This window comes from Pinus tabuliformis, chromosome 5_2 (genome assembly GCF_031772625.1).
Source record: "Pinus tabuliformis cultivar Carrire ecotype Pingquan chromosome 5_2, CPIR1, whole genome shotgun sequence".
Taxonomy (NCBI): domain Eukaryota; kingdom Viridiplantae; phylum Streptophyta; class Pinopsida; order Pinales; family Pinaceae; genus Pinus; species Pinus tabuliformis.
In genome coordinates, this window is record NC_142306.1 from 321,618,036 (window position 1) to 321,636,618 (window position 18,583).

At 41.4% G+C, this 18,583-nt stretch overlaps 1 protein-coding gene across 3 annotated transcripts in view; it reads right to left on the reverse strand.

Moving 5' to 3' along the window:
• Window positions 1-730: 730 nt before the first annotated feature.
• The window catches only part of LOC149158800 (3-isopropylmalate dehydrogenase 2, chloroplastic-like), a 244,299-nt gene continuing 226,446 nt past the window's right edge, over window positions 731-18,583 (reverse strand). The window contains exons 10-12 of one of the 3 annotated variants that reach the window (XM_089436319.1): window positions 1,564-1,716; window positions 1,356-1,451; window positions 731-1,189 (exon numbers count right to left, since the gene is read on the reverse strand). In XM_089436319.1, the coding sequence (XP_089292445.1) occupies window positions 1,371-1,451; window positions 1,564-1,716 (234 nt within the window). In that variant the 3' untranslated portion in view covers window positions 731-1,189; window positions 1,356-1,370. Of the gene's footprint in view, window positions 1,190-1,350; window positions 1,452-1,563; window positions 1,717-18,583 lie in introns of all 3 variants that reach the window. The other 2 variants (XM_089436320.1, XM_089436318.1) reach the window with 2 other exon arrangements.

The window sequence follows — 18,583 nt, forward strand, 5'->3', positions numbered from 1 at the left end:
TTTTGTAATACATGCATGTAGCTTCTAATTTCAAATAATTGATACACACGTGATATTGTTTGGACCATATGTAAAATATATCCAATAATAAATGAGGATTTTGCAAATTTAAAAACAGATCCTGTTCACACAAATATATCCATACTTTTATTTGTGTGATTTACATGCAAATTTTCTGCACATTCAAGATTTATCCTCACTTTCTCCAAACCAGAAATGAAACATGATCATATCTATTCGTACTCTAAAACTTCCTATGGAATTTGTCAAAGATGGTTTCTTTATTGGCGTTGGTTATCACTACGATAGAAAAAGGCCTGGGTGTTTGGGTTTTCACCACGATACCAATGAAATCTTAGTCTTTTGGAAGGGAGAAAAATAAATCTTAGACAATCTCCGTTCTGAAAAATGGAGATTGCACGGTTTTCTCAACCTTGAGATACTTAACATGTTTTAACAAAGATTCTAGGGATTATAAAGGTCAAAATCATTTACATGAATTTTATTACAATTTACCATTCTAAAAGCAGGCAAGCTTCCTTTGTCGGCTACTTCGCAAATTGAAAGTTCAGCTATCTATACAGGAGACAGAAAGGAAAGATATTTGCTGCTTTGGGCTAGGATTCTAGTTTTTTACATTGATGTCGAGGTAACACCCTTGCAACTGCAGTTGTGGACTCATATAGTTGGTGTTAAACTCCATTTCATGTAATAAGCAAGTGTACAGGTGTCTCATTAAACTATATGCATTTCTTCATTTTAACTCAGTTTTACATCTCTACATTACAGTAAGTATGGTTAGCTTTTTCTGATGAAAAGATCAATTTGGCTATGAAAAGAGTATTAGATTCCCAAATTTCCAAATTGTAATTTTACAGCCTTTGTAACTGAATTTGCAGTCCTGAAGCATTGTGCTTCCTAAAAAATAATCTTGAAATTCGCTAACCCACATCAAACTATGATATTTCCATAAATATGAGAATTAATGGAATCAATTCAATTCCACCTTGGCTGTCGAAGTCTTATGCAGATCTATGCAACAAAACTTGCAACTGAGGTAAACAGAATGCTCCATAAAATAAGACAATTTGTTCTTGAAGCATTCTCGTTGAAGGAATTATCATCTGATTACCTCTTTAAATCAGTTCCTGTTGATCTCACTGGCAGCATGATTCACTGATCCGCAATGCTATAGATAAAGTTTGAGGCAGTAACAACATAAATTTAGTGGGTTACATTCACATAAATCAAATGCAGCATACTGACAAAAATGTTGGCCAGTGTATTCTCTTAACGCCACCTCCTTATATTCAAGAGAAAAATCGACACATCTAATGAAATTGGGCATACCTTACATCAAATGCTTGTATTCAAGGTAGAACAGCAGCAGGTCTAAGCGAATCCAGTGCCTTGAGCACTTCTTCCCCCATTCTGGCACATCCCACTAGTGTCTGCAAGAAAAGGGAATGCATAAGAGGCATGAGGGCATTTGAACTTTGTTTTCCTCTCAAACTTTCAAGGAAATGAAGTATCTCAACATAGTGACCAAACTTATGAACTAACCTTTCCTGGAGACATCAAGTCACCAGTACGATACCCTTTATCCAGAGTTGCTAAGACTGCGGTCTCAATGCGACTTGCTGCATCTTCTTCACCAAGGCCATACTTCAAAAGCATTGCTGCACTGAGAACCATGGCTAAAGGATTTGCTTTGTCCTACCCATTTGGGGACAACAATATCAGTAACCTTCAAATACTGGAACGATGATAAAAATGTGAACATTGAAAGATACTGTCTGAGAATGCATGTTTTTTTTTCTCAAAACTAAAAAATATTCACTCCTATCCATGGAATTTTTTTTAAAAATGGAAAAAAGCGGTTACCCTATGTTCAGAAAAAGTTAATGTATCATTCTAAGGTCAACTAGGAAAACTCACATATAATGTCGTTTAGGCAAACTATAACAATTTGTAATCAGGAACCTTATGTCTAGTCAAAAACCCATCACTTGAGAATTATTTATACACATCCATTCTATAAGCATCAAAATAGGTGGTAAAACAACAGACAAATCATAAATGTGAAGCAAACTAGCTAAGGTTGTAGTGTTTGTCCAGATATAGTAAATTTTATATTAATATTGCAAATCATTACAATTTTCAATTAAATTATGAGAATGCAAATGTGCAAAAAGCAACAGATCACTTCCATTATTTGCTTGTTACTTTTAAACATCGTTTTATTAAACAAACTGTAGTTAACTGCATCCAGCAATTGTTTATTCTTTTCATTAGCAAGATTATTCTCCTAAACAACGATGTGTTTTGGTGAATCCTCATGAAAACATCAAATGTCATAACCAAGGAACCATAAACTGTTTTTGAATGGTGCAATACAAACTTCAAAGTCTTTGCCACTACATTCAAAGTAAATACTCAACAATAAATGTCAAGCAGACTAGCTAAGTTTGTACTGCTTGTCCAACCAGACAAATGTCAAGCAGACTAGTTAAGGTTGCATGGTTTGTCCGGAGATAGGACATTTTAAGTCACTATAGTAAATCATTTCAATTTTCAATCAAATTATGGGAATGTAAATGCAGAAAAAGCAACAGATTACTGCCATTAATTGCATGTTACTTTGAACTATCATTTTATTAAACCAATTATAGCTACTGCATCCAGCAATTTTTTGCTCACTTCACCAGACAGATTTTTGTACTAAACAACAATCTATTTTTCGTGAATCCTAGTAAAAACATCAAATGTCATAATTAGGAAACTGTAAACTGTCTCCGAATGCCACTGTCATACAAGTCTTTGCCACTAAAATTGAAGTAATCTCTCACAGTACATGTTTATATGTACTATCACGTACAGGGTTATACAATGAATATCTCTCATGACAGAACATAAAAATATGACATAATTAAAATCTGAACAACAATTTTAAGTACAATGTCAAACACTGAAAGCCAAGCTTAGAGGAAAATATTAGTTGAACTCGTAAAAAATGGTGCTACAAATCCCAGCATAATTTTGAGTAAAAAGGCAACAAAGACTGTTGAATCTTGACAACCTAAAACTTATATAAAACTTATATTTTTTTTTACAAGGAAAAAACGCATTTCTATTCAAATATAATAAAAGATGCAAACCAGAAGTGCTCAAGGCACAGTTCAACAAGACTCCCCTTACTAGAGGACAAAAAAAATCATATCATCTCTATGACCAAACAGTCAATCAGTCAAAAATGACTGCAATAATAATTTTCTGTATTGCAGATCAAAGACCAAGAGCAATTAACCCTTCAAATTTTTCAGGAACCATAGTCTCCTAATGACTGACATAGTCATATAACACCTTGAGTCCTATAACAAAAAGAACAAAATTGCAGTTCAAAACTGTAGGAATTTACAGGGTAAGTTCCTCAGACAGAACACCAAAGGACACCGCTCACAAACAGATCACAGATCAATACACCAGTATTTTGACGTGGTTAAAACCTCAAAGAGGGAAACAGTCCACGGCTTGAGCCAACGCGGCCACTTCAGGCAATTTATTAATAAAAGAATGAAAATTTACATATGCTTCTCTCATAGACGGATTACCCTACAAATGACCCTCCATGCTCTTTAAATAGAGATCATGGACCAATCGGGTGTTAAGCCACGGATCAAGTGTCGGTAATACCGAGGAGAGAATGAACCGTCAGATCACTACATATCGTGACCGTCGGATTGTAAGTTACAAAATGTACATAGTAAAGAAACACACTTATACCTAACTCTATACTAGACCAAGTTGTACTTAACTATTTCCTATGTGTCGGAATATCCTAACATCCCCCCTTAAGAACAACTTGGGATAGGATTGAAGGATTTACAAATATGACACAATAGGAGAAGGAAGGAGGCACTAGAGCCTATCCCCCCTTAGTGACAACTTCCTGAACTCCAACCATAAATCGAAGTTTAGTGAACTTCGCCTCTGTGAGAACCTTTGTAAAGATGTCTGCAACTTGATCATCTGTTGAACAATATTGCACTTCAAGAACATGGTCGTGAATGAGCTTTCTGATGAAGTGCATGTGCAGTTCAATGTGTTTGTTGCGCTGATGTTGGACTGGATCTTTGCATTGCTGAATGGCACTTTGATTATCACACCAAAGTGTAGTCGGATGCTACTGCTGAAAGCCAAACTCTGACAGGATCTGACGAAGCCACAAGGCTTCCTTACTAGCTTCTACGGCACCACGATACTCTGCTTCTGCTGAAGAAAGAGAAATGGCACCTTGTTTCTTGCAAGCCCATGTAATAGGTCCTGAACCAAGAGTGAACACATAACCTGCAGTAGACTTCCGATCATCAGGGTCACCAGCCCAATCGGAATCAGTGAAACCAACCAATAGAGGAGCTGCTTCGGCACTGTAATGAATCCCAAACTGAACTGTACCTCGAACATAACGAAGTATTCTTTTAGCTGCTTTCCAATGAATTTCATGTGGGTTTTGCATAAACCGAGCAACAAGGCCAACGGCAAAGGAAAGGTCAGGACGAGTATGGGTTAGATACAAAATTTTTCCTACAAGTTGACGGTATAAGGTAGCATCAACTTCAGGAGAAGTACAAGTGACTGAAAGTTTGACTCCAGACTGAAAGGGAGAAGGGGCTGGCTTGCAGTCTTCCATGTGAAAATGGCGTAGAATATCACAGGCATACTTGGACTGAGAAAGGGAAATACCTTCCTTGGATTGCAAGACTTGAAGACCGAGAAAATAATGTGAGTGTCCTAAGTCTGTCATTTCAAACTTCCTTTTAAGGCTAGACTTCACATGGTTTGTAAGGTTGGGATCACTACCAGTCAGGATAAGATCATCAACATAAAGAACAAGAATGATAAGAGACTTGCCCACTTTCTTGGTGTAGACAGTATTGTCAGAGTGACACCTAGAAAAGCCATTTTCTAAAAGAAAGTTATCCATTTTGGCATACCAAGCTCGAGGAGCTTGCTTGAGACCATAAAGGGATTTCTTAAGCCGACATACAAGGCTGGAGTCTATTTGTATAAAGCCAATAGGTTGTTCCATATAGATTTCTTCATGCAAGTCCCCATGCAAGAAGGCGGATTTAACATTGATCCGGATTTAAACAGGAACGCAACAAATTACAGAGATAACCATATACACAAAGATGCAGCAGAAATAATACTTCATTTCATTAATGGAAAATATTGAAATATGCTTACAATTAGAAATGGAAATAAACCAGCTAGGGCGATGGTAGCTTATCTCTGAGAAGAGATGTGGTGGCTACATGCCTCTGAACTGTGTTACAATGAGGCTCGAAGGCCTATTTATTGTTGAGAAACAATGGAAAACCCTTAACATTCCAAAACCTAACCCTAGGAGATGAAACGCCAAACTGTGGGCCCCGTTTGGGGTAAATTGGTACATCAACTTCCCGGGGTCGTAACTTTGGCATATGATCTCCGTTTGACGCGTACAATAGCTCATTAGAAAGATCTATCCGAGCACTATCATTGTTGGAACGGGCAACATCGGTCCATTCCATGGACCCATGTTGCCCCCGGATTCCCCAAAAAACGTCGTTTAGGGCCTCAAAACGGCTCCGGAAGTTTAGGACCCGAAAAACTGCTAAAAATAGTAAGTTGTGCTACAATTAAGGAAACTGAAAATGCTGAGAAAGGCAATGGTGGGGGTCCAGGTGGACTTGGCAGGTGGCCACCAATATCCACCTGGATCATTCCTCCCCCCTTAGGAAGCAATGGTCCCCATTGCGTTGAGCTCCTCCATGAGATGAGGAAACTTCTGCTGAACTTGTTCCCTGGTGAGCCACTTGCCCTGCTGAAGGAGTTGGCCTGCTTTGACAACTCGATACAGTTGGATATTCTATTGGCGAGTGTTCTTGATCTGTGTGTCCATGATCCTATCAGTTGCAGCTTGGTCCATGCAATTTGGATTTAATTCTGTGGGTTTGAGCTGTTCTGCAATGTCGGATGTGTCTAGCAATGGTGGAAAGTATGGCCGAAGGCGGTCCACATTGAACATTGGGTGTAGGCCAAGGAATGGGGGAATGTTGAGCTCAAATGCATTGTCTCCCATAGCCTTAGTAATGGTGTAAGGACCATATCGGAGTGGTCTCAATTTCCGATAGGCTCCAGTAAGGCGTTCCTTTTGCAAATGCAACCAGACTTTGTCGCCCACCTGAAACTTGTGTGGCAACCGATGTTGATCATGTCGCTGCTTGTACTTGGCATTTGATTTCTCAAGAATGTCATGGACCTGCTGGCGAATATGTTGGATGCGCTCAATGAAGCTGGTGGCCTTATCTGTTTCGGACTGGACATGAGTTGAATTCATGTGAGTAGCTGCAAGTGGCATGGCCACATCAATGGGGCATAGTGGCTGGAATCCCAAACCCACCTGAAAAGGGCTATGGCCAGTGGAGCTGTGAAGAGCTCGGTTGTAGCTGTGCTGAACATATGGGAGGCTCTCGTCCCATGTGCGTGGATGCTTTGAGTTATACATGCGCAGAATGTGCACAATCATCCTATTGACAACCTCTGTCTGGCCATCAGTTTGAGGATGGAAGGCTGTGGACTTCGTGAGTTTGGTGTCCAGCATTGACGAGAGACTGGACCAAAATGTGCTGAGAAACCGACTGTCCCGATCTGAGATGATAGACTGTGGGATCCCAAAGTGCACCCACACTCGTTCAAAGAAGAGTTTAGCAGTGGCTTCTGCTGTGATATTCTTCTTGCAGGCCACCATAATGGCCATCTTCGAGAACCTGTCGACGACCACAAAAACACAGTCATTTCCATGCTTAGTGGAAGGAAGGCCTGACATGTAATCCATGGAGATGGATTCCCACGGTCGACTAGGGGTAGGCAACGGGGTATAGAGGCCGTGCTTCTTAATGGTCGGTTTGGCAATGGCACAGGCAGTACATGATCGGATGTACTTCCCAACATCCTGTCGAAGATTCGGCCAATAGAAATAATTTTGCAGTACTGCCACTGTTTTCTCGACCCCGAAATGCCCAGCAGCCCGACTGTAGTGTGCTTCCCAAATCATCTTGGCATGCTCGCTTGAAGGAACACAAAGGTGACCGAGGTGGCATAATAAGGCATCCTGGAGGTGAAAATCTGCAACATGCCGACCCTCCAAGAGTGTCTGGTATGTGTGGCCGAATTCTGGGTCGCTTTTGTAGAGAAGTGGCCAATCAGAAGTCTCGTGCCCACAAGAGTTGAGCACGGTGGTTAGCGCCATGATCGGTGGTCGACTGAGGCAATCTGCAACATTATTGGTGCTGCCCTTTTTATACTTGATATTCAAGTGAAACTGTTGCAGGTATGTAGACCACTTCTGATGGCGATCATTCTGCAATTTCCCTTGGGTCTGTATGAACTGCAGAGGTCGATGGTCTGTGTGGATGACCGTTTCCTTCCCCAAAATGTAATGCTTCCATTGTCGGCAGGCCTATACAATGGAATACATCTCTTTATCATAAGTGGGGTACTTCCGGACTGTGTCTGAAAGTGTTTCACTGTGATATGCCACTGGATGTCCATGTTGAGTAAGGACTGCCCCAATAGCATAGTCAGAGGCATCTGTCTCGACCTCAAATGGTTGTTGTAAATCTGGCAACGTGAGCACTGGTGCCGTGCAGAGGCGATCCTTCAACTCCCTGAATGCCTTCTATTGAGATTCAGACAAAAATAATTTTGCTTTCGCCCCGCCCTTGGTGACTTGACTCAAGGGCCAAGAAATATGAGAAAATCCCAACACAAACCTGCGGTAGAAGTTGGCAAGACCTAGAAAGCTGCGGAGCTCTATTAGAGTGGTTGGAGAGGGCCAATCCCGAATGACTTGGATCTTGGCTGGATCGACATGCACCCCCTGTTCATCAATGATGTATCCCAGATACTGAACCTACGTCATGCCAAAAGTGCATTTCTCCAAATTGGCACATAGCTTGTGTTGCCGCAGTGTTTGGAGAACCTGTCGGATGTGGTGGAGGTGCTCTTCCCAACTCTGGTTGAAGATCAGAATGTCATCCAAGTATACTACTACAAAGGAGTTGGTGAAAGGCCGCAAGATGTCATCCATTAGCCTCATAAAGGTTGCAGGAGCATTCGTCAATCCGAAAGGCATGACCAACCATTCGAAGAGGCCCTCCTTGGATTTGAAGGCAGTCTTCCACACATCGGAGGGTTCGATTGGTACCTGGTGATATCCTGACTTCAGATCGATCTTGCTGAAATATTTCGCCCCCTTTAGTTGGTCTAGGAGGTCATCAATCCGCGGAATCAGGTACCTATTACGGACAGTGATCTTATTCAGCGCCCGATAGTCAATACAGAGTCTCCACGTCCCATCCTTCTTCTGTACCAACACGATCGGGCTCCCACAGGGCGATGAACTCGGACGGATGTGACCTTTCTGCAGGAGCTCCTGAATCTGCCTCTTGATTTCATTGTTCTCCAGAACGGAGCGCCGATAAATTGGTCCATTGGGTAGCGGCGCACCTGGGGTCAGATCGATGGAGTGCTTGACTTGACAGTGCAGAGGAACCCCTGCCGGGGAGGTGAAGATGTCCTCGTACTCCTCCACAACCTTTTCCATCTGTAGTTGTCGTGCAGAGGGACCCCGTTTGGAGGTCGCGGCCACTGTCTTCTTCTTTCCTTGAGGGCGTATCATCAGGAAAACAAATTTCCTGGTTTTGGAAATGATCTTACTGCATTGTTTCGCAGTAATCAAAGAGATGGCGGCAGGTGGTGCTACCTCTGGTATCCTGAACAACTTATTTCCCAATGTAATAATAACAGCACGGGACCTTGATTCATACACAGCATGTCGCTTCCACAAGTATGGTTGTCCTAGTAATACATCACAAACTTCAAGGGGAGCAATGTCACACAATACCTCATCCGTGAAGGGCTTGATGTTGTATGGAAGGCGACACTGCTGGCTCACGCGAATATCTCGTCCTTGGTGAAGCCACCCAATGGTGTATGGTTGTGGATGTGCTGTGGTCGGTAAGCCCAACCGCTTCACGACCTCTGCCGAAATGAGGTTCTTTTGACTCCCGCTATCAACAATGAACTGTATCAGGGAGCCCTTTACCCACATCTGGGAGTGGAAGAGACGCTCCTCCTCTGGATCTTCGGGTTCATTTTTCTGAATCTTTGCGGTAGCAACAGTGGCGTTGGGATCCGCATCAATGATCTGCTTCCCTTTTTCATACCCCTTATCGGGTTCTGACTCAAAGTCGGAACATGCATCTGATTCTGAAACCTTTAGCTCAGCCACCAGTGACTGCTTGGCCCGACACTCACTTGTGTTGTGAGTGGAGCTCTTATGGAACTCGCACCATTTTCCAGTGTCCTTTCTCGGCTTCGCGGCGTTGTTCTTTGCTTGCAGCTTCGGCTGGTTGTCTTGGGTTGTCCCGCCTTGGCTTTGTCCTTTGTTCTGTGGTTTCGGGGCACCTTTCCCCTGCTTTGGATTCGCAGATCCAAAGTCTCGCTTCTTTTGTTTAAACTTCTGCTCGAGCTTGACGGCATATCGGTATGCTGCGCCGAGCGAGGGGATGTTTAGGAATTGTATTTCTTCCTGGATGTACTTGTGCAGGCAGCCACGGTATTTGAGTATCAAATGTTGCTCCGAATCCTTGATACCCAACTTTGTGCGAAGGGTATGGAAAAGATTGGTGAACTCCGGCATGTCTTGGTCCCTTCCCTGCCGCAACGTGGTCCACTTTATGTATTCATCCTCATAGCTTCCGACAGGGTAGTATTGCTCCTTGATGGCATCTCGGAACGAATCCCAGGTGGGTGCGGCTGAAAATAGTGAGCCAGTACTTTCATCCTTCTGCTCGCAGTAGGTTTCCCACCAATCCTTGACGTGGGGGGCTGCTTTGAGAAGATAAAAAACAATCTTTTCCCGACTCGAAAATTCATGAACAGAAAAATAACCCTCTAGCAGATTTAACCATTTATCTACGGCATCTGCGTCTATCTGACCCTCGAATATGGGGATTTCAAAATTAACTTGTACCTTAAAGGGTGTGGCATTTCCAGAGTAGCTGCTGGAAGCCGATGCGCCGCTTCTGGGTAGCCGCTGAAGGATCTGGACAAAGTTGTCCATCATCGTGTTCCGTTGTCGCTCGAGGGCTTCTTCGAGCAAGATTTTGATGGGATCTCCTGCCCCCTCGTCTTTCTTCTCGTCCGCCATGGGAGGCCGTCGGGATTTGCGAGGCTGGTCTTGCAAAGGTTCAACCAGTTCAAACCCTAACTCCTTATATCCCGACCTTGTTGGGGACATGGACCCATGTTGCCCCCGGATTCCCCAAAAAACGTCGTTTAGGGCCTCAAAACGGCTCCAAAAGTTCAGGACCCGAAAAACTGCTAAAAATAGTAAGTTGTGCTACAATTAAGGAAACTGAAAATGCTGAGAAAGACAATGGTGGGGGTCTAGGTGGACTTGGCAGGTGGCCACCAATATCCACCTGGATCAAACATCCATCTGATGGACTTCCCATTTGAAAGAAGCAGCAAGGGAAAGAACAAGGCGGATAGAGTTCATTTTGGCAACAGGGGAGAAGGTTTCAGTATAGTCAATGCCTTCAACTTGTGAAAAAACCTTAACAACAAGACGAGCTTTATGTTTATCAACTTTCCCATCTGGTCCATACTTGGTTCTGTAAACCCATTTGCATCTAACAAGTTTTCGTCCCTTTGGTAGAGGAACAAGATCCCATGTATCATTTGCCAATAATGAATGATATTCTTCATTCATAGCTGCTTCCCAATCTGGATGGCCTGAAGCTTCTGCAAAGGTGTGAGGATCATAATTCACTGAAGCTTGAGCCAGTAAAGAAGAGGCTCTCTCGAACTGAGAACGTGTAGGTCGCTGATCTGTAGGATCACCGGCATGATCACCTGCTGCATCCCGAGTAGCACGGACCCATTTTGGAAGCTGAGGAGCTGAAGGAGGATCTTAAGAAGGTGGGGGAGGATTTTCATCCTCGCTTTCATCATCTGAAGAAGAAATATTTTCAAAAGTAGAAGAGATAGGGAGAGGTGGCACATCCGCCGAACTAGGCTTGCAGGCCGATATATTTTCAGCAAACTTTACATCTCTTCTAATGATAACATTTTTGGACTTAAGTGGAATAAGTCTATATCCTTTGTCATCTTCAGAATATCCAACAAAAATACATTTTTCACTCTTAGGTTCTAAAGCTTTATGTTTCTCATCTGGAATATGGGCCCATGCTTCACTTCCAAAAACACGAAAGTGACTTACATCTGGTTTGATTGAGCTCCATGCTTCTTTTGGAGTGATATTCTTTAAAACCTTAGTAGGAGTGCGATTTATTATGTAATTTGCACAGTTAATTGCTTCTGCCCAATAATTAAGACTAAGTCCTTTAGATTGAAGCATACAATTAGCCATTTCCTTTAAGGTGTGATTCTTCCTTTCAGCTACACCATTTTGTTGTGGAGTATATGGAACAGTATGTTGCATTTGAATTCCATTCTCAGTGCAAAAGTTGATGAATGTGTTTTTAACATATTCTTCGCCATTATCAGATCTTAGCTTAAGAATTTGATGTCCAGATTGTTTTTCAACAAAGGCCTTAAAGGTCAAGAACATGTTAAATACTTCACTCTTGAGTTTTAAAAAGTATACCCAAGTGCGTCTGGAGAAATCATCAATGAAAGTTAAGAAATACTTGTAGCCAAAGAATGAAGCAACTGGAAGTGGACCACATAAATCACTATGCACGAGCCGTAAAGGGGCTGAGGCATGCCAACAGGCATGTTTTTCAAAATTGTCCCGATGATGTTTTCCGAGTACACATCCGGAACAAACACCATCTCTACAAGATACCATTGGAAGACCTGTCACCATATTTTCTTTACATAGATTCTGAAGAGAGCGATAGTTTAAGTGACCAAATCGCTCATGCCAAAGTTTGCTCACTTCATCATTATGAGTAACAAATATTGAGGGAAGATTTGATGACCCAAAGTTGTGAAACTTATACAACCTTGTAGAATCATCAGCAATGCCAGTAGCTAAAATCTGTCTAGGATCTCTTAGGTCCTTAATTACAACATCGTGAGGTGAAAATTCAACGACTTTACCTTCACCTGAATGAGTAATTTGATATACAGATAGAAGGTTGCAGGATAAGGTTGGAACACATAATACATCATTAAACTGACCATTGTCTATATGAACAGTTCCAGTCCCTACAACACTAAGAGATCTATCATCACCAACATATATATTTTTGGTGTTACAATCATTTAAAGAAGAAAACATGGCTTTGTTTTTGGCCATGTGATAAGAAGCTCCAGAATCAATGAGCCACTCATGAGAATGAGAAGAAGTAGATACATTTAGTGCATTGCCAGACCGAGATGCTTGACAACCACATGCAGAAAGTGCCATTCCTGAAGATGAAGTTGAAGTTGAAGATTGCTCCAAATGGATGTTATGCTTCTTCATTGCTGCTTCCAAGGCTTCCATCTTCTTAAAGCATTTGGATTCTAAGTGGCCATCTCGATTACAAAAGTTGCAATCTCTATCAGTCTTCTTCCCTTTGTTTTTATTTGTCTTATCATTTTGTTGAAATGATTTTTCATTTTGAGGCTGAAATTGCTTAGGACCCTTGTTTGGTTTAGGACCATTCTTTTTAGGATACAACTTCTTAGGATTCTTTGGATTTGGTTGCTGCTGGGCGGCTAACGCTTTCTTAGAAGAGTTTCCAAGATGAAGAAGACCAAGGTGTAAGAGTTTTTCTTGTTCTCTTATTAAAGAATCACAAAAGGAATCAAAGGAAGGGGACTTGTAGGTTTGTCCTTGAGAAATGAAGGCTTCTCTTGTAGAATGGAAGGTCGAAACAAACACAGAATAGGCTGGTCCCAACTTAGTAACAATGGAGTAGATAAGGCTACTATCTTCTTTCTTAACCTTAACACCTTCCAAGAGAAGTCTAAGGGTTTTGAACTTGGACAAAAAATCTTCAATGCAAGAAAAATTATTGGGGTCCAATGTAAGCAATTCATTTTCAAGTTGATGGGCTTTAAGTTCATTTTAATTCCAAATATTTTAGTAATTTGTTTCATTGCTTCATCAGGAATATCAAGTTCTGCAATATGGAATCTAAGATCTGGAGAAATAGACATCCCTATCAACCCACGTGCTTGGTCTTGTCTATTTTCCCATTTAGCTGCCTTGTCTTCATCTTTCGGTTTGGTCTCTTGGCCTGTGGCTATTCTGTAAAGACCTTTACTTCTAAGTAAATCCACAATGTAGGACCACCATTGGAAGTAGTTGGCGCTGTCAAGAATAACTTGGCATGGACTTTCCATTTTTTTTTTTAAAACTGAAGCTGTAGATGCTGAAACTAAGTGTTTCAATGGAAAGATCTCGAAAAATTAGGCTGTTTCAAAAAAAACGGTTCTGAAAACGGCTTCCGGATGAAGAAGTTATGGCTTTTTGAAGAAAATTTGATGAAGTCGCCGACGAGGTGCGGGAATGTGCGGAAATGAAAAAATTCGCCCCCACAAAATGGAGATTTGAACCCAAGACCTCTACTCTCATAAATTAGCTTTGCACCAAGTGAGCTATACAAAAAGTTTGAGAGAGAGAGAGGGGGGTTGATGCTTTGGGTTGCATGCTTGCTTTGAGAAAGCTCTTTTTCCCTACAAAACAAAAAACACAAAACCCAACACGAACATACAAAAAAAACGAACCTTGCGGCTCGAAGTTAGCTTTAGCCGGAAACTAGGTATTTTCAAAAATGAACCTTGCGGCTCAAAGTTAGCTTTAGCCGGAAACTAAATATTTTCCTCAATGTTTCTGATTTTCCGAGATCACACTAAGGCGCAGCGGAAAAAAGCATACGCATGAGAAAAATCCTTCCTTTCTGTTTCTGATTTGCCCAGATCGCATAGAGTCGCAGGGCAAAGAGCATACGCAGAAATGAAAGGTATAGATCCGGTAATAAAAAAGGTAAATAAACCGAAAACCGAAATAAACAGAGAGAAAATAACTGTAAACTGCAAATAAACACTATATACCTCCAGATCTTAAAAATGACGCAGCTAGGGCTACCGGAAACCTTTTCGCGTGAAACGAAAGGGGTTCCTCACTGGAACAGATGCTTACAACACAACAGAGTAGTCCTCTCGGCCCGAAAGCAGTCAGAAACAGTAGATCTAGGAAACGGTAGTCGGATGCAGTTCTACCGGCTTCAGATTTGGATCACCAATGGATGCGGCCCTCAAATAGCTCTGATACCATGTAGGAATTTACAGACTAAGTTCCTCAGACAGAACACCAAAGGACACCGCTCACAAACAGATCACAGATCAATACACCGGTATTTTGACGTGGTTAAAACCCTCAAAGAGGGAAACAGTCCACGGCCTGAGCCAACGCGGCCACTTCAGGCAATTTATTAATAAAAGAATGAAAATTTACATATGCTTCTCTCATAGACGGATTACCCTACAAATGACCCTCCATGCTCTTTAAATAAAGATCATGGACCAATCGGGTGTTAAGCCACGGATCAAGTGTCGGTAATACCGAGGAGAGAATGAACCGTCGGATCACTACATATCGTGACCGTCGGATTGTAAGTTACAAAATGTACATAGTAAAGAAACACACTTATACCTAACTCTATACTAGACCAAGTTGTACTTAACTATTTCCTATGTGTCGGAATATCCTAACAAAAACTTCAAAAGTCATCAAGAATAGACTTCCTATGACTGGTCAAAATTCCATCATACTTCACGAGTAATGATTTTCCAAAAGCTCCAGGCCTGCCTTAGTAAGTATATCATCCACCTGGGTGTTTTTACGAAATACACGAGTCAAACTGATATCTTGAAAGGACCTAGAAATCTGCTTCAACTGATCTGCAATCAAAAGGAATCCAATATCTTGCAACTCTGCCTGAGCATTCATTCATTGAATTACTAGCAAAGATCACCATAAACCTCTAGAGTAAGCAAGCTTCTATCCACCATAAATATTAGAAGATAGAATAAAGCCCTGAACTCTCCAGAACTATTAGTACAACTACCAGCATTTGCCTTAAAGTGAAAGAAATGCTATTCTGAGATATATAAAACAAAACCCAGCCCCACCAATTTGTTTGGTCCTTGGCATGCCACATCAAATTGGCCCCACGGCTTCAACAAGTTCACCTGTAGAGAATCAATACACCTGGAGAAATTTTGTTTAGGAAGTTCTTTGTAAAAAGGGAGCAAGCCGAGCACTGGAGAAATGACTTGGACTGTTGGCAAAATTTTCCCTTCAAATAAGGAGGAATTCCACACATACCATAACCCCCAAAGAACTGGACAGGATACAGCTCACGAGTATTCTAATTCTTTCCTTCCGAACCAAGTCTGGAGACATGAATCCACCGAGTTTCCTTGCCAAAGACAGACGAACACCAATCCTCCTTCCACTTCCCTCCAGACCTGTATTGTATACACACTGTACCAATTGATCCAATTCATTTTCCTCCTGAGAACAGCACAAAGGACACCTGCCTGGTCCCACTTTCCCCTCTTCTAAAGAGATCCCAAGTCAGCATGGTACCTGTTATAGCAAACCACATAAAGAGCTTGGCCTCTAAAGGAACTTTCACTTTACAAAGGACCTTACACCACCACCTCACATCATTCAGCTGATCAAAGAGCACCTGGAATCCCAATCTATCTGTATAAGAACCCCCATATATATTAAGGCCCCAAATTATGTCATGTGGACTATCATTGAGTCGAACATGCACCTCAATTCAGAAAGGAAGCTATTCCAGCACCTTGCCCACTCTCCATCCAGCCCAAGAGCCATTGAATTCATCCAACCTTGCTTCCACAAAGATGTTTCATTTGGACTATTAATCATATTAAGTGTGCCTCTCCCGATTGCTGTAGGTAGTGTACCAAATCTAAAGGTAGAAAAGCATTTCTGTTGCACCCCATAATTGCATCCATCCCAATAAAAACTAGTGCTCCAATTCCAATATGCCACCCCAAGTTTGAGCCCAGGAATGTGAAGGCTAAGGTTATAGCCTTCTACTGATTGGTGGTGTTTTAAATATTTTATATGTGTTTCATATCTGGTCCAGCTTTGATTCGGGAGCAATGTATTTCTGGACTAATATTTGACTCCATAAGCTGTCTCTGGTTAGAGACACCCATATCAACTTGGATGCCAATGACTGTCCAAAAAGATGAATATGTTTAATTCCCCACCCCCCAACTACTTTGGATGTGCAAGCTTCTGCCAACGAACCCAATGAGTCCCCTTGTAAACACTACTACCCAGCAATAAGAATTTATAGCAAAATCACTGGATTTGTTCCAAAACATATTTTGGAATGTGTGCAAGCTTGTGCCAGAAGGCCAGATAGCCTCCAGGACTAACTTAACAAACATGTATCCACCTCTTGACAACCAACCATTACACCATAAAGATAACTTTTTTTCTATCTTAAAAGTCAACCACCACCAGTCTGCTTTCCCATAACAGTTGGGCTTCAAATTAAATCCTAGATACTTTACGCCATCATTCAATCAAAATGTTGAAACAGAAACAGCCTTTCAGAACCTGGACAGAGTTCTTGGCTCATACCTGAAGTATAAGGAGCTGACTTCACTTCATTAACCTCCATGCCAGTGGCCTTACTAACAACTGAAGCGCTTCAGGTAGTGAGGAACCTTCTCGGATAGCCCCAAAGCAAAAAGGGGCATCATCCACAAAGATTGGGTGAGATAGAATTTCCCTTCCTATCCTTACAGCTTGGAGTACCCTTGACCGCCTTCCATCCAGGATCAGTCAACTCAATCCATTAGCCAATAGTAAAGAAAAGGCAAGGAGACATTGGGCATCCCTATCGAAGACCTCTAGTAGCTTTATAAATGATGAAGCTACTCCATCATCAAACAAGCAAAAGATGTCGTGTCATGACAAGTGGATAGGAGAAACCAATATGCAACAAAAGAAGACAAGATGGAGGCAGAACACTAGCCTTCAAGGGGTCAATTTTGACAACTGCTGCAAGAACATGTAAAATTTTTACGGAATGAAGACCTTCCTGTGTCGTTTCATCTACGACATGGATCTGTATACCCCTTAGGAAACCTAATTGTCCATCAGATATGTAATCCAACAATATTGGATTCAGTCTAGTGGCAATAACTTTAGCTATTGTCTTATAGAGATAGTTGCATAGAGATATCAGATGAAACCCATCAAAAGAAGATGGGAAAATCTTCTTTTGGAATCAAAGCAAAAATGTTGCATTTAGGTGCTTCACAAGCCAGCCAGATGTTCTTATTTCCTCCACAACCCTCAATAGATCCATACCAAAGCCAATCCAGAATTCTACTGACCAAGCATCAGGGCCTGGGCCCCTATCTTTCTTAAAGGAAAATAAGACACTATTCATTTTCTTTTTGTAACAGGACCAAAGAGAACCGCATTTTGTTCCTCATTAATCATGTGAGGGAAAAGAGAAAAAACTTTTAAAATCTCAGCCAAATTTACATTGTCAAGCTCTGTCAAAATGACTTATCCCCTAATCTACTAGATACTGGAACCCTTGAGCCTTGGAAGCATCCTGATCTTGAAGCTCCCAAATCATATTGATGTTTCTCCTGTGATTGGTGAAGGAATCAAAAAAATTGGTATTATCATCCCCTAAATCGATCCAAGCAGCCCTGCTTTTCATACATCGATCATTCTCTTTTTCCAATAGCAGTTTCCCCCTTTTAGCCTCCAATTTTTTAGACCATCTACCACATCAATTTCATGAGATTTTGAATCAAACCCTTCCGCCATAGTGTCCAAAGCCTGCTTAACTTCCAAATTGTAGATCCATCATTATATATCACTCCTCCGCCGAAACCAATACTTTCCTCTTCACAGCCTTCAAATGCGCCATGAATTATTCAAAGCCAAAGACTCCTTCAAAGGTCATAGTGAAGCCAGTTATTCTTAACCATTTGTACAAATTCATCATCTGCAAGCCAACCTGGAATGAATTTAAATGGGGTACCTGATCAAGGATCATACAATTCTAGATCCAGAACAATTGGGTAGTGGTCCAAACAATGAGTTGGACAAACCCATGACCAATATTTACTCAGTCTCTGCAACACTATCAAAAACCACATCTGCTTCATTCCCTTGATCATTATTGCTCCAAGTTGGCCTAAGTTCTAAAGGCACAACATCTATTAGACATCCGATCTCAGGCCAACTCTGAAAATACTCTGCTCAACAATTAGCGCATGTAGTAGTACCTCAAACTTCACGACTACTCAAAGTAAAGTTCATAACTTCCCCCAATATTAAGTAAATAGCTTATACCAAAACTATTTCTTCTCTGCATAAGGCCCATAGATATTAGGAACTAAAAGATTGATCCAAACTTTTACTATGCATCTCTGTACGAAGACCTGAATCAACAACAAATACATTTTCTTTAGGAAACATTATGATTCCAACCCATTA